Source organism: Saccoglossus kowalevskii, chromosome 10, assembly GCF_978046115.1.
Source record: "Saccoglossus kowalevskii chromosome 10, keSacKowa6.1, whole genome shotgun sequence".
NCBI lineage: Eukaryota > Metazoa > Hemichordata > Enteropneusta > Harrimaniidae > Saccoglossus > Saccoglossus kowalevskii.
In genome coordinates, this window is record NC_140650.1 from 11,587,200 (window position 1) to 11,603,458 (window position 16,259).

Below are 16,259 nucleotides of genomic sequence, written 5' to 3' on the forward strand. Positions count from 1 at the left end.
CCATTACTTTCACCATCCTACTACAGCCAGATCTGAAGGCCTTTGCCGCATTCTGGCCATGCTGTGTGGCGCGTATCGCGTGGACGGGTTTCACGTTCTCTGCACATAATAAGCTCGGTTATTAAGCATCCTTTTTTGGGGATGCCCGGTGGCCGAGGGGAAGACGTGTAGTGGCGTGAAGCTAGGCGATTAGGTGCCGTACGCGAGCGCCGGTTCGAGTCACGCACGCAGTACGTATTTACTATAATTAGACATAGTCTTTACCTTGCCGTTTATTCGGTGTTATTTGCTTACTTTACTTCCTATGTCGACAGCAACTATGAGTTTAAAAATTATTTCTCAGTACTTATTCACTGTTAAAATGCTGTACCATTACTTTCACCATCCTACTACAGCCAGATCTGAAGGCCTTTGCCGCATTCTGGCCATGCTGTGTGGCGCGTATCGCGTGGACGGGTTTCATGTTCTCTGCACGTAATAAGCTCGGTTATTAAGCATCCTTTTTTGGGGATGCCCGGTGGCCGAGGGGAAGACGTGTAGTGGCGTGAAGCTAGGCGATTAGGTGCCGTACGCGAGCGCCGGTTCGAGTCACGCACGCAGTACGTATTTACTATAATTAGACATAGTCTTTACCTTGCCGTTTATTCGGTGTTATTTGCTATCAGAGTAAGACATCATTTCCATGAAAACAAGTTTGAATAGACCAATGTTATTTAAAAAAAAAAATTGTCTTGTTAGTAACAACCTCACAAATTATTATATTTTACTGTGAAATATTAGTGTTATAAATTATGGTGTGCATGAGTACAAGTTCTAAGCGGCCGGCCTGGTTTGGTCAGTGTCTGGCAGATAGGGTGGTTTGATGATAATGGAAAGAGTAATGATAGATATAGTGTAGCATGGAGGAACTACTTACTTGGACCTGTATTTGGCCGGTGAGAAAAAAACACATCAGCGACACATAGTGGGAAAATGGAAAAAAAATCATGTTTTTGAGCTGTGTGAAAGATTTTAGCAAGTAAGTACAAAAGTGGAGAATGACAAACACAGATCTGAAACAAATATAGCCATAAAGAGCATGTAATTATTGCAGGTCTTAACCATTTTCACCACCAGACTTTCTTGCCCAAATTTTTCTGCACTACCCAGTAATTTCTTATATTCTTTACTATTTCTGGAATTAAACCCTAATTTTGAAGCCAACAGACAAAATTTGAGTCAATTTTCACTTTTTACTCAACAAATGCGTCTATTTTTGTCTCATTCTTCTGAAGGAAAGTGCAGACTATAAACAAGACTATTTTGAGAATTTGTGATGAAAAGAGGGAACTGGTGGTGAAAAGATTAATAATACATACCAGAGGTATATTACTTATGGTTTGCAACTCGCATAGTACTGTATGGTGACATCATGTCAAGATCCCATTCAAGTCTCTTCTCATAGATAGCGAGACTGAGGCTACGACCTTCTGACATGATATATATCAATGTTCAAGGTTTGTAATGAAAAAATAAACTTTTCTTGTCACTATCATAGTGAAAAATGTAATACATCGAAAATGTACAGAAAATATAGTTCTCGTAATCCGTCATATCGTGGGCAGCTATTTTGATCCACCTGGACATTCCAGTATCCTAGTTACCTCGGGCATGCGCATCCGCATTTTTCTGAATTGGAACGCTTATGCGAGAGCGAGATTGTGACGGGATCTTGGTATCATGTCACCGTAGTTACAAACCCCAAGTAATGTACCCCTGTACATACATAAATGTAGACATATAGATTCCCTGTATGTTAATCTGAACTTGGGAAAGGGTATGTCGTGGCTAACAACATGACAAATGCAGTAAAATATGATTTTTCATATTTTCATTTTTTATTCTCTAGATATCCAACTTTTAATCAGTATATGTAGTAGGGCAAAAATCATCAAAATTATTCGATAAACAATCTACCTTACACTCTGAAAGCATTCATAGTGCTGTATATATTGGAGTCTTGGAACTATTATGTGAAATATTTGATCATTTAAATTTACATCAATTGTGGGAAATATATAATAAAAGTTTCAGACTGATGTTTTTGGCTTGTGACTCGTGACTTGTGAGGTCGATCAACAACGGCAAATGCAAAACACAGTGAAAACGTTCCTAAGACGTGAATGTTTGTATTTGAGGTGCCGGGGTACAGAGAATTGTAGCATAAGTGCTACTCAGTCTTACAGCTGGGCAACCAACCTCGTTTCACATACTCCAGCATAATAAACACTAATACATGAAATTACTTCACCTAAAAAGCAGATTTTTATTGATCAAATTACTCCTTACTGATTACTCACTAGATTATTGGATTGTGTTATAACATAGACCTTAGATAAAATAGGTTTATGGTTATATGGATTGGAAAATTGCATGACAAGCTGTGATTATCACCAGCATGATCAAATGAAATGCAATATATTGACAAACTTAACCACAAAATGTAAGGGCTTTTCACAGACGATGTACCGGTACTTAATATGTGGAATGGGGAAATGGATATTACAGTCAGTATGTCTGAATAAATGCAAGATTCACTGAACAAAATAACTTACAGGCAATCCAAATGAAGTTTATACTCTGTGTTCCATGGTTGATGTTGTAGTAAATACTTCATATTTAATGCAGCTTTGGATGGCAATAAATGAGGACAGAATAGCGGATCTGAAGTAGGAAACAAATTGTCATACAGTCACATGATTCATGAGTACATCAACATATTTAACCATTTATTAAGTTAGTTATTGGGATCACAGATTAATCTAATCCACTGCTATCTCAAAACCTCATTGTTTTGATGGTGACAGTGATGGTTACAAAATTCATGTGGCTCGCTTGACAAAACTGGATAGATGTCGCCCTCTGAAGACCTGAATGCAAACCCATGGCCATCTTTTCTCACTTGCAAGTAATTTATGTATAGCGTATATGCTGTTCTCTCAGCATTCTCTTCCACACTTTGTTGATGGCCTTTACAAACTAATACAAATGACACAGGAAATGTTTTATTCAAAATAAAAATTGAAGAAAAAAGATAGATAGTTACAGCTACTGCTACTTATTGACACTGTATTGTATACAATTGTACGTGTGTCAAATTGTGCACGTTAACATTTTCACCACCAGACTTTCCCACCCAAATTTGTCTGTACTTTTTTCATATATTCTTTAATATTTTTGAAAATGAACTCTAATTTTAGACCAAATAGACAACATTTATAAAGTCAAATTTCAGTTTTTAATAAAATTTTGTTACTATTTTTGTCTGAAGCGGAAAACAGGACTATTTTGAGAATTTGTGATGAAAATGGGGAACTGGTGGTGAAAAGATTGAGAATACACATTGAGAGAGCAATAATTCTATCAATGAACTGACCTGCAATTGCTAGTTCATCCAGTGGTGCGGAACTGATTTTCAAGTTTAACTCAAAGACCCGAATGCAGGAGTCATTGGTTGCTACAATTGGTTTATCAGAAGTTGCCCACTCGACATCAGAGATTTTGGCAATCTCCCGAGGGCTTCTAATACTGCTCACTTGCTCTACCTGGTGGACAAATTTTTTGTCAAATTTTACTTTTTAGAAACACTGTCAAACATTAAATATTTGCTGCCAGAAACAATGAGTTGATTGATTGACTAAATTGAACAAAGGTGACTGTGAGCTCCCATCAAATTTACCATGCTACGAAATTATCCATGTCTTGTAAAACTAAATTAAAACGATTTACTGTAAAATCTGTTTTAGAAGTCGCAGCTTCTATTAAAATGGTACAATGCAATAGAGGAGATGGAGTTCCTATTATCTACACATATGAAAAATAGTTAATTTTTTTGGTTTCAAAAGCTTAAAAAAAATGGGTGCAAATTTTAATACAAATTTAACGATAACATGAATTACCCGTTTGAATTCCATAGTTATGGGTCCAACATTTTGCCTGTTCTTACATATTTTCTTATACATGTATATGGTTTATATTTTTGGACATAATTTCGCACTAGCTAAATGTCTTGATAAAAAAATTTAAAAAAATATCAAAAAATTATATGAATCTAAAAAAAATTGGGGCTTAAGGAGTTAAAGAGCAGTGATTGTCAAATCATCCATCCATGCATGTGACACACGTAGGGATCTCATATTAACAAAGATGGTGACATTTATGGTTGTGCAGATCAACAGGTACAAAAAGAAAGACAATTGCAATGTTTATCTAGGTAATGTAACTGATTGGAGCGCATTTGAAGAATTTTAAGCATGGAATCTAATTTTTGCCAAAACTGTAAAGTTGCGTAAAGTTGAAAATGGTAGATGGGTATGTGTAGATGATGAAACCAATGGATGTCAGTAGTACATTTATTATAGCCATTGTTTGCTGAGGATGTTTGGATCCGCTGCTAAGTACTCACATCTTTGGTGTCCCATATGTCCATACCATCATTATACAAGACAATAAGTTTATGATTTCCTTTACCGGGTGCAAACTTAATCTTCTTAATCCAACCTCTATGTGTGGGTACAGCCCTGATGATGTAATCAGAACACACATTGTAATTATAAGAAACTAGTAAACAGAAATTTCAGTCAAGTTATTAGGATGTAGCCTTAGAGGTAAATTTACTCTAAGGAATGTAACATTATCACTTGATGACCTGGATGAAACAAGTGACGTCATAGGCTCGTTTCATTCATGAACTGAAGGTGAGTAGATAAAATACAGCCCATGACACCATGAATTTCAACTAGCTCTATAAATAAGTGATAGCAGGTAATAACCTTTTTATCACGTGACCAACTCTTGCGTCAAAAAGTCTGAAATATCAGTTACTGTAAAATAATTTGTTTTCACTGAATGGATGATTCAATGAAAATAAAATCCAGTGAATATACCTTTTTTCCTCTATTTTCCATTCAAATAAAATAAAGTACATTTCACACTAAACCTCACTACAGAGAATGATATGCGCACCATGGTCATGTAATAAATGGTAATATTTCAATCTGATGAGTTATGATGGTGGTTCCTTTTGATATTACCATTTTCTGGATCCTTGACACAATGTAGTGTAATGAAGGATACAACTGAGTGGCTTAAAGCTTTCTATTCAACATATTACAAGATACATGTATACTAGGTATAATAGAGGTTCATAACAGATGTTTTTAAAGTGAGCACCTGCAGCAGAAAACTATTTTATAACCACTAAATGTTAGCATGCTTTCCTGTGTGTGTGCAAGTTGACAAGGCATAAAGAATTACCAAAATGTTATTAATTTACATTTTGTAGCTTAATTGTGTGTGTATAAAGATTTCCACATTTGACAATACACAATCAAGATGTTCAGTACAAATGAAGCTGATATTACAAAATATCTGCTTGCAACTGCACCTTCTCGAAAGTATATCCATGTCAATCACCCCCATTAAGGATGGCTAGGGATGAGTTTATTTGGCAACCACTGCTACATACCTTGAAACTCTAGCTTTCAAATCCCATATACTAAGATTGCCATCAACATCTCCCAAGACAATAGTGTCTCCCTTCCATGCTATGCAGGTCACACTTCCCATACCACTCTGAAATCACAATTACACATGCAACAGTTGATTTCATTATACTATATGCATTACTTTGAGTTACAGTAAAGCATGAAGAAGTAAAGTAAGAATAGAGATCAACACCACTGGAGGAAAATATATCCATTAAGAGAGAATTGTCTGCAGATACAACTTTGCCAAAAGCTTTTATACAGATTATTTTATAAGGGGTTCTAATAAAACTCTATGAAAACAGGATGTTTGCTGAATACTGAGTGGCTTAAGGGACCCTATTATAGCTCTTTACTTCAGATGTTCAATGCAAGTTTGGTGTGTGATAAATGCTGGGTAGGCTAAAAGGCCTTAATTATTTTGAATATGGCTTCTTATCTCAAGTGACCAATGAGAGGTGGATGGGTGATAAATACTGGGGAGCTTAGGTGACCCGAATGTTAATAGCTCCTCACATCTGGTGCCCAATGTAAGTTGGAGGACTGTGATAAATGCTGGGTTGGCTAAAGGGCCTTAATTATTAGTAATATGGTTCCTTACCTTAGATGATCAATGAGAGGTGAATGTGTGATGAATAATGGGTGATCTAAGAGATCTTAATATAGCTCCTTACCTCAGGTGGTATTTTTGCACCATCTTTAATGATATTACCCTCTACAAAGAAATGATAAAGTAAACCATTGCCATCGGTGAAGACAAAATGTTCCTTTACTGTCAATGGTTGACCTCCTTTCCTTTCAGGACGTACACCAACATCTAGTAAAGTGTAAAAGATATATTAGAAAGTGAATATGAATATTTATGAGTGAATCAAAACATTTTTGGATAAATCTGAATATTCATGATGAATCTAAATTTTTTGATTGAGTCTGAATATTCATGAGTGGATCTGAATATTTATGAGTGAATCTGGATATTCATGAGTGGATCTGAATATTTTTGAGTGAATCTGAATATTCATGAGTGGATCTGAATATTCATGAGTGGATCTGAATATTTTTGAGTGGATCTGAATATTTTTGAGTGAATCTGAATATTCATGAGTGGATCTGAATACTCATGACTGACTCTAAATATTCATGAGTGGATCTGAATATTTATGAGTGGATCTGAATATTCATGAGTGGATCTGAATATTTTTGAGTGAATCTGAATGTTCATGAGTGGATCTGAATATTTATGAGTGAATCTGAATATTTATGAGTGAATCTGAATACTCATGACTGACTCTAAATATTCATGAGTGTCTCTGTATATTTATGAGTAGATCTGAATATTTATGAGTGAATCTGAATACTCATGAGTCTTGTTACCCAGAATTTAACATTTTAATAAAGACTAAAAATGCCAAAAATTCATGAAATCAAGGGTGCTTTCACTAGCCCAGATAAATATAGATCCATCTTACACATTCACACAAATCATAAGTGGCGCATAGATTTTTCCTCCTCAAAACAAGTCAATGTGATTTTCTTTCCTACAAGAGTACCACACCACTGGGTGAGACTAGGTTGTCAGTAGACATTCTTCCAACTGAACATTAATTTTTTTTACCAAAATGCTAATTGTCCCTAATGCTCGGCAGGCACAAAAACTATTGAGCTACACATGCACATCAGATGACAGTTGATTTTCATTACCGAGCAGTGACAGAGAACTAGTTGAAGTAGCACTATCAGATGATTGTACAGGAATACTAGTTGTAGACGCATTCTCTTGAGCTTGTCTTTTCTTTAAACTCCTAAGATTACTCGATGGAGACCATTCCTAAATTTGAATATTACAACATAACATAAAATAAGAAAATCAATTAATGTTTTTGCGACGTATATACCATACTCGACCGCGTTAGCGCCCATGCCTGGGCAAGCGCCCACCCCCCACTTTTGCGATTTTGGTATATTTGGGGTCACATTCGGCAAAGCGCCCACCCCTTCAAAATGCAACTAATTTAAAACTTGGTCTTGCGTAACGAATCTTGGTAATCGTTTTTATATGATACAGCGTGGATATCGATCGCTGTGAACATGTTGTGAATGCGTAGAATACGGTAACCGTGCGTAAACTACGCTTCGACAATGACCTGTTAATACAAGTAAAATGCGATAAATATTTCATGCCATATTCAGTTTACCTCTCAAAAATGGCTAGTTACTAGTTTTTTTGGAAAACCATGTCGTTTATTCGCTGAAATCAATTCCAACAGATCGTACTTCGACATCGATAATTCACTTCCGCATTGCGTTATCGGAAAGTCTTCGGGAATTTCCGAAGAATTTCGTCAGTCAAAACACAGCATTCTGATTAGTTAATAACCAACTTGACCCATTAGGTCAAAGGACGCTGCTGTTGGGTCAAATCTGCAAATGCATCATGGCGGAAAGTGATTTTCATCAAGAGTTTGCGTACGATCCAACAACTTCGTCAGTGGAAATAATATGACAATTTTGACTTCGACTGTGTTCCAACAGACTCAAATGTTTTTAATTTCGTAAATTATGGTGGTACGTAATTAATATTGTAATAAAATGTGCGTATTTTTTGTGATCATTTCTGTTTCTTCATTGTGAAAATCAATGACGACGCAACTAATTTAGTAATTTGATTTTCCCTCAAAGACGTAATCTGACACTTGATGAATAAAAATTTTCATTTGCACTCTTTTTCGAGGGGGGTGCTTGGGTAAGTGCCCACCCCTAAAAAATCGTGATTTTCTGAGTTGAGGCCCCTGGGCGCTAACGTGGTCGAGTATGGTAACGCGTGTAAAATACATTATTTGAACACGTGCTGTGCGACGACTGCTGCACTTTAAGAAAACACATATTTTTTTATCCAAACAGGTTATTTAATATTATGAAGATCTATAGCCTTGATCCATCCAGTTTATTATAAAGACATACAAGTATGATACCAACTTGTGTGATTTGAGAATAAAACATAGACTACTTTGCAATATTATTTTATGCCACCCACTAGCAACAATGTACTACTACAGCATTCATACAAACCTTGCAAACATTTATATCTTAACACCAATCCAAAATATGTATTTGACTCACCAGTGCCGTTATCATCGGGAAATTCTTTGGCATCTCACGCAGCAGGGTACCAGTACGCAAGTCCCACAACTCAAATGGTTTTTCTTTGAACACCAAGATGAAATACTGTCTGAAAATGTATGAACATAAATAAACATCACAAGGGTGCATTTCAGAATTGCATTGGGAGACATGTGCCCTGTCTGAGAGAAAAATGTGTATTGTGTCATTACAAGTATGTTAACTGATTCAAATGTAACAGGGATCAGTCACCATTGGACAATTATGATTAAAATCCCCAAATAACGAAGGGGAATCGTGTATGTCATTTACACCAAGTGCAAAGTTTAAAAAACTTACTTCAAGTGAGACACTTTCAACATCTCCACAGGAGACTCATCATTACTCTTCTCACCCCTAAATAAAGTGGTACGCCCCGTCAGCATATCAGTCAAGATCAGCTCATTCCGTACCAAACCACTATTACCGGGGTTGGCGAAGGAGTATGACAGGAAGCTGTTGAGATTGACCCATTCAATCCCTCTTATTGGTGCTATATGGATATTGTACTCTCTCCACAGCAGACCACTTGAAAGATTAAATATTTGCACTAGACCAGATGAAGTCCCTAGACAAAATAAAATCTCTTACTTTATCTTGCTCTAGTCTTACATGTGGGTGGTACATGTGTGGTACTGCCAATTGTCATGACAGGGAACTTCAAGGCACATTCTCAATTTGTAATACATCAATTTTGCATATATACAGCTTTTAATATAATCACATTGAGAAAAGCTAATTTCAACTTTTTTGTTATTATGCAATGAATCAGGAATCTACTTCTTTGTTATTATGCATGAATCAGGAATCTACTTCTTTGTTACTATGCAATGATTCAGGAATCTACTTCTTTGTTATTATGCAATGAATCAGGAATCTATTTCTTTGTTATTATGCAATGAATCAGGAATCTATTTCTTTGTTATTATGCAATGAATCAGGAATCTACTTCTTTGTTATTATGCAATGAATCAGGAATCTATTTCTTTGTTATTGTGCAATGAATCAGGAATCTACTTCTTTGTTATTATGCAATGAATCAGGAATCTACTTTTTTGTTATTATGTAATGAATCAGGAATCTACTTTTTTGTTATTATGCTATGAATCAGGAATCTACTTCTTTGTTTTTATGCAATGAATCCGGAATCTACTTCTTTGTTATTATGCAATGAATCAGGAATCTATTTCTTTGTTATTATGCAATGAATCAGGAATCTACTTTTTTGTTATTATGTAATGAATCAGGAATCTACTTTTTTGTTATTATGCTATGAATCAGGAATCTACTTCTTTGTTTTTATGCAATGAATCCGGAATCTACTTCTTTGTTATTATGCAATGAATCAGGAATCTATTTCTTTGTTATTATGCAATGAATCAGGAAACTACTTCTTTGTTATTATGCAATGAATCAGGAATCTACTTTTTTGTTATTATGCAATGAATCAAGAATCTACTTCTTTGTTATTATGCAATGAATCAGGAATCTACTTCTTTGTTATTATGCAATGAATCAGGAATCTACTTCTTTGTTATTATGCAATGAATCAGGAATCTATTTCTTTGTTATTATGCAATGAATCAGGAATCTACTTTTTTGTTATTATGCAATGAATCAAGAATCTACTTTTTTGTTATTATGCAATGAATCAAGAATCTACTTCTTTGTTATTATGCAATGAATCAGGAATCTACTTCTTTGTTATTATGCAATGAATCAGGAATCTACTTCTTTGTTATTATGCAATGAATCAGGAATCTATTTCTTTGTCATTATGCAATGAATCAGGAATCTACTTTTTTGTTATTATGCAATGAATCAGGAATCTACTAATGTATGAAAGCTAAATAATGCCAGCCATACTGAATATACTTACCTAAAGCCACCAATGGCTGGTAAGTGTTGTAATTTTTTGTAGTTAATGGTGGACACATTCTTATTACAGTAGGGGGTGCAACCACACCATTCAACAGCCCAACAAGAACAAACTTCAAAACAACTCCTTTGCCAGTTTGTAGCTGGTCACCACCAAGACTTTGTACCTGTCCAATCAGGTCATTCAGACAGATCTTGGGATATGGGAGTGCCTGAGAAGATTTCTCGGTTCTCACTTCCATTTGTGGTTGAGCATCATCTTTCACAGCAGGCACAAACTCAAAACTTCCATTGGAGCTGGAGTAACCAGGTGAGTGAAGTGGAGATAGGGATGCAGCATGATTGTTAGTCGGGACCGGGGTATGCTCAGTTGTTTTTAACGTCCATATCAGTACACGACCATCGTTCATGATCAATGCCACCTGTCGCTCGGAGCATGGACAGGCATAGATGCCAAATGGTCTGACATGTTTTGTGACACGTAGGTGATCAGATTGACATCGGACATCATAGATGACATCATGCTGGTTTTCACTAATAGATGTGGCCGAAGAACTATCACCTAGAAATAAATAACATGAATTTTTTTAGCAATCCAGCACATTTATCGCATTCACGTCTTCCACTTAACATACTTGTGCCACCCATTTATCACATTCATAGTTTTCATTTATTGCTTTCACAGTTTTTATTTATCATATTCACATCAATTTATACCTATATATATATATATACTATACTACTAGTAATGGAGATCCTCCTAAGGTACATGTACATATATACCAAGTGTCAAATCAAACAACTAGTAGCTATCAAGAAAAAGCATTTTGTACCAATAATGACAAATTCACTAAGATATTGTCATGAAATATTCAAATCTAATTAATAATCAAAAGAAGTCAAGTGGAAGTCATTTGGAAGAAAAATTGACGTAGAACATGATGACAGCAGACCTACAAATCATTCATTTAATTACCGGTATTTATATTTATTCAATTCAGTTAACATTCACATGTACAAACAAAGTTGGCAAATCTGTTTTATTTGCCATGAAGTACTTTTAGTGATGTCAACATGATCATAATGTTCAGCAACCAATAACATCAGTGTTTCCTATTTAATTGAAAATTATTTTGAACTGATAAACTGGTTCAACACATTTAAACAATAATGAATCTCCCAAAGCACCATAATGAATGAGAAGAAGGGTCTATGACGAAGATAATGCAAAGAACAAAGTCAGTGCATTATCACGTGTAGAGCCTCCTCTTAATCCAATATGGTGCTGTAGGGAGGGGGGGGGGGAATTCATTATTGTTGTTACATGTATCAATTATCAGCATCAGAATTAAACAAATTTAGTTAAATACAGGGTTTTTTTTTTAAATGAACTTACTTACAAATATCAGTTTACATTTTCGTGTGATAATGTCAAGCTATGGCGTCATAACAAACTCTAATTCTGATAGTGGTGATTTAAAATAGACTATAATACAAGAGTCTTACCAATGGAGTTACCAAAGTTTCCAATCTGATCGACAGGTGTGGTAGCAGCACTATTTAATCCACCAATGCTGCCTGCTCTTCTGCGTACTCGTACAGTAATGCTACCATTCTCATGTAAACACATCAGAACATCTCGTTGTCTACCAGGAGTAACAACACATATATATATATATATATATATATATCCATATTTAAAGAAGCAGTGTAATGTATTTTGAAGGATAATTTCCCAGAGGTTTTTCAAGAAGCAACAACACAAAATACATATTTTAGAGTTTTTTAATATAATTCAATTCATATATACCTCATTACTGATTGATTACCTCAACCCCATGGTCAGAGAGGGACTGTGCTCAGAGGCACTTGAAAAAATAATTATTTTTACTACTGCGAATTAATCAAGTTTTTACGGTACCTGTAAGGTACAACATGTAAGAATAGAGATTCACTTCTCTCCATGGGTTTGACACTTACCTGTAAGGTACAACATGTAAAAATGGAGATTCACTTCTCTCCATGGGTTTGACACTTACCTGCATGGTACAACATGTAAGAATAGAGATTCACTTCTCCCCATGGGTTTGACACTTACCTGTCAGGTACAACATGTAAAAATGGAGATTCACTTCTCTCCATGGGTTTGACACTTACCTGCATGGTACAACATGTAAGAATAGAGATCCACTTCTCTCCATGGGTTTGACACTTACCTGCATGGTACAACATGTAAGAATAGAGATCCACTTCTCTCCATGGGTTTGACACTTACCTGTAAGGTACAACATGTAAGAATAGAGATTCACTTCTCTTCATGGGTTTGACACTTACCTGCATGGTACAACATGTAAAAATGGAGATCCACTTCTCTCCATGGGTTTGACACTTACCTGCATGGTACAACATGTAAGAATAGAGATTCACTTCTCTCCATGGGTTTGACACTTACCTGCATGGTACAACATGTAAGAATAGAGATTCACTTCTCTCCATGGGTTTGACACTTACCTGCATGGTACAACATGTAAGAATAGATATTCACTTCTCTCCATGGGTTTGACACTTACCTGCATGGTACAACATGTAAGAATAGAGATTCACTTCTCTCCATGGGTTTGACACTTACCTGCATGGTACAACATGTAAGAATGGAGATTCACTTCTCTCCATGGGTTTGACACTTACCTGCATGGTACAACATGTAAAAATAGAGATTCACTTCTATCCATGGGTTTGACACTTACCTGCATGGTACAACATGTAAGAATAGAGATCCACTTCTCTCCATGGGTTTGACACTTACCTGCATGGTACAACATGTAAAAATAGAGATTCACTTCTCTCCATGGGTTTGACACTTACCTGCATGGTACAACATGTAAAAATAGAGATTCACTTCTCTCCATGGGTTTGACACTTACCTGCATGGTACAACATGTAAGAATAGAGATTCACTTCTCTTCATGGGTTTGACACTTACCTGCATGGTACAACATGTAAAAATGGAGATCCACTTCTCTCCATGGGTTTGACACTTACCTGCATGGTACAACATGTAAGAATAGAGATTCACTTCTCTCCATGGGTTTGACACTTACCTGCATGGTACAACATGTAAGAATAGAGATTCACTTCTCTCCATGGGTTTGACACTTACCTGTAAGGTACAACATGTAAAAATGGAGATTCACTTCTCTCCATGGGTTTGACACTTACCTGCATGGTACAACATGTAAGAATAGAGATTCGCTTCTCTCCATGGGTTTGACACTTACCTGTAAGGTACAACATGTAAAAATGGAGATTCACTTCTCTCCATGGGTTTGACACTTACCTGCATGGTACAACATGTAAGAATAGAGATCCACTTCTCTCCATGGGTTTGACACTTACCTGCATGGTACAACATGTAAGAATAGAGATCCACTTCTCTCCATGGGTTTGACACTTACCTGTAAGGTACAACATGTAAGAATAGAGATTCACTTCTCTCCATGGGTTTGACACTTACCTGCATGGTACAACATGTAAGAATAGAGATTCACTTCTCTTCATGGGTTTGACACTTACCTGCATGGTACAACATGTAAAAATGGAGATCCACTTCTCTCCATGGGTTTGACACTTACCTGCATGGTACAACATGTAAGAATAGAGATTCACTTCTCTCCATGGGTTTGACACTTACCTGCATGGTACAACATGTAAGAATAGAGATTCACTTCTCTCCATGGGTTTGACACTTACCTGCATGGTACAACATGTAAGAATAGATATTCACTTCTCTCCATGGATTTGACACTTACCTGCATGGTACAACATGTAAGAATAGAGATTCACTTCTCTCCATGGGTTTGACACTTACCTGCATGGTACAACATGTAAGAATGGAGATTCACTTCTCTCCATGGGTTTGACACTTACCTGCATGGTACAACATGTAAGAATAGAGATTCACTTCTCTCCATGGGTTTGACACTTACCTGCATGGTACAACATGTAAGAATGGAGATTCACTTCTCTCCATGGGTTTGACACTTACCTGCATGGTACAACATGTAAGAATAGAGATTCACTTCTCTCCATGGGTTTGACACTTACCTGTAAGGTACAACATGTAAAAATGGAGATTCACTTCTCTCCATGGGTTTGACACTTACCTGCATGGTACAACATGTAAGAATAGAGATCCACTTCTCTCCATGGGTTTGACACTTACCTGCATGGTACAACATGTAAGAATAGAGATCCACTTCTCTCCATGGGTTTGACACTTACCTGCATGGTACAACATGTAAGAATAGAGATCCACTTCTCTCCATGGGTTTGACACTTACCTGTAAGGTACAACATGTAAGAATAGAGATTCACTTCTCTCCATGGGTTTGACACTTACCTGCATGGTACAACATGTAAGAATAGAGATTCACTTCTCTCCATGGGTTTGACACTTACCTGCATGGTACAACATGTAAGAATAGAGATCCACTTCTCTCCATGGGTTTGACACTTACCTGCATGGTACAACATGTAAGAATAGAGATCCACTTCTCTCCATGGGTTTGACACTTACCTGCATGGTACAACATGTAAGAATAGAGATTCACTTCTCTCCATGGGTTTGACACTTACCTGCATGGTACAACATGTAAGAATAGAGATTCACTTCTCTCCATGGGTTTGACACTTACCTGCATGGTACAACATGTAAGAATAGATATTCACTTCTCTCCATGGGTTTGACACTTACCTGCATGGTACAACATGTAAGAATAGAGATTCACTTCTCTCCATGGGTTTGACACTTACCTGCATGGTACAACATGTAAGAATGGAGATTCACTTCTCTCCATGGGTTTGACACTTACCTGCATGGTACAACATGTAAGAATAGAGATTCACTTCTCTCCATGGGTTTGACACTTACCTGCATGGTACAACATGTAAGAATAGAGATTCACTTCTATCCATGGGTTTGACACTTACCTGCATGGTACAACATGTAAGAATAGAGATCCATTTCTATCCATGGGTTTGACACTTACATGTACCTGCATGGTACAACATGTAAGAATAGAGATCCACTTCTCTCCATGGGTTTGACACTTACCTGCATGGTACAACATGTAAGAATAGAGATCCACTTCTCTCCATGGGTTTGACACTTACCTGCATGGTACAACATGTAAGAATAGAGATCCACTTCTCTCCATGGGTTTGACACTTACCTGTAAGGTACAACATGTAAGAATAGAGATTCACTTCTCTCCATGGGTTTGACACTTACCTGCATGGTACAACATGTAAGAATAGAGATTCACTTCTCTCCATGGGTTTGACACTTACCTGCATGGTACAACATGTAAGAATAGAGATCCACTTCTCTCCATGGGTTTGACACTTACCTGCATGGTACAACATGTAAGAATAGAGATCCACTTCTCTCCATGGGTTTGACACTTACCTGTAAGGTACAACATGTAAGAATAGAGATTCACTTCTCTCCATGGGTTTGACACTTACCTGCATGGTACAACATGTAAGAATAGAGATTCACTTCTCTCCATGGGTTTGACACTTACCTGTAAGGTACAACATGTAAAAATGGAGATTCACTTCTCTCCATGGGTTTGACACTTACCTCATGTATGTAAATGTGTCGAAATGGGCGTAGTGCGAGTGGTTAGTGCTAGT

The 16,259-nt window shown here is 36.6% G+C and overlaps 1 protein-coding gene across 1 annotated transcript in view; it reads right to left on the reverse strand.

The window, feature by feature from the left end:
- Window positions 1-16,259, reverse strand: part of LOC100377191 (WD repeat-containing protein 11) — a 41,487-nt gene that overhangs the window by 12,761 nt on the left and 12,467 nt on the right. The window contains exons 7-16 of the mRNA XM_085504237.1: window positions 12,069-12,208; window positions 10,564-11,124; window positions 8,985-9,252; window positions 8,646-8,754; window positions 7,227-7,353; window positions 6,200-6,342; window positions 5,507-5,613; window positions 4,445-4,559; window positions 3,416-3,584; window positions 2,595-2,703 (exon numbers count right to left, since the gene is read on the reverse strand). Of these exons, the coding sequence (XP_085360363.1) occupies window positions 2,595-2,703; window positions 3,416-3,584; window positions 4,445-4,559; window positions 5,507-5,613; window positions 6,200-6,342; window positions 7,227-7,353; window positions 8,646-8,754; window positions 8,985-9,252; window positions 10,564-11,124; window positions 12,069-12,208 (1,848 nt within the window). The remainder of the gene's footprint in view (window positions 1-2,594; window positions 2,704-3,415; window positions 3,585-4,444; window positions 4,560-5,506; window positions 5,614-6,199; window positions 6,343-7,226; window positions 7,354-8,645; window positions 8,755-8,984; window positions 9,253-10,563; window positions 11,125-12,068; window positions 12,209-16,259) is intronic.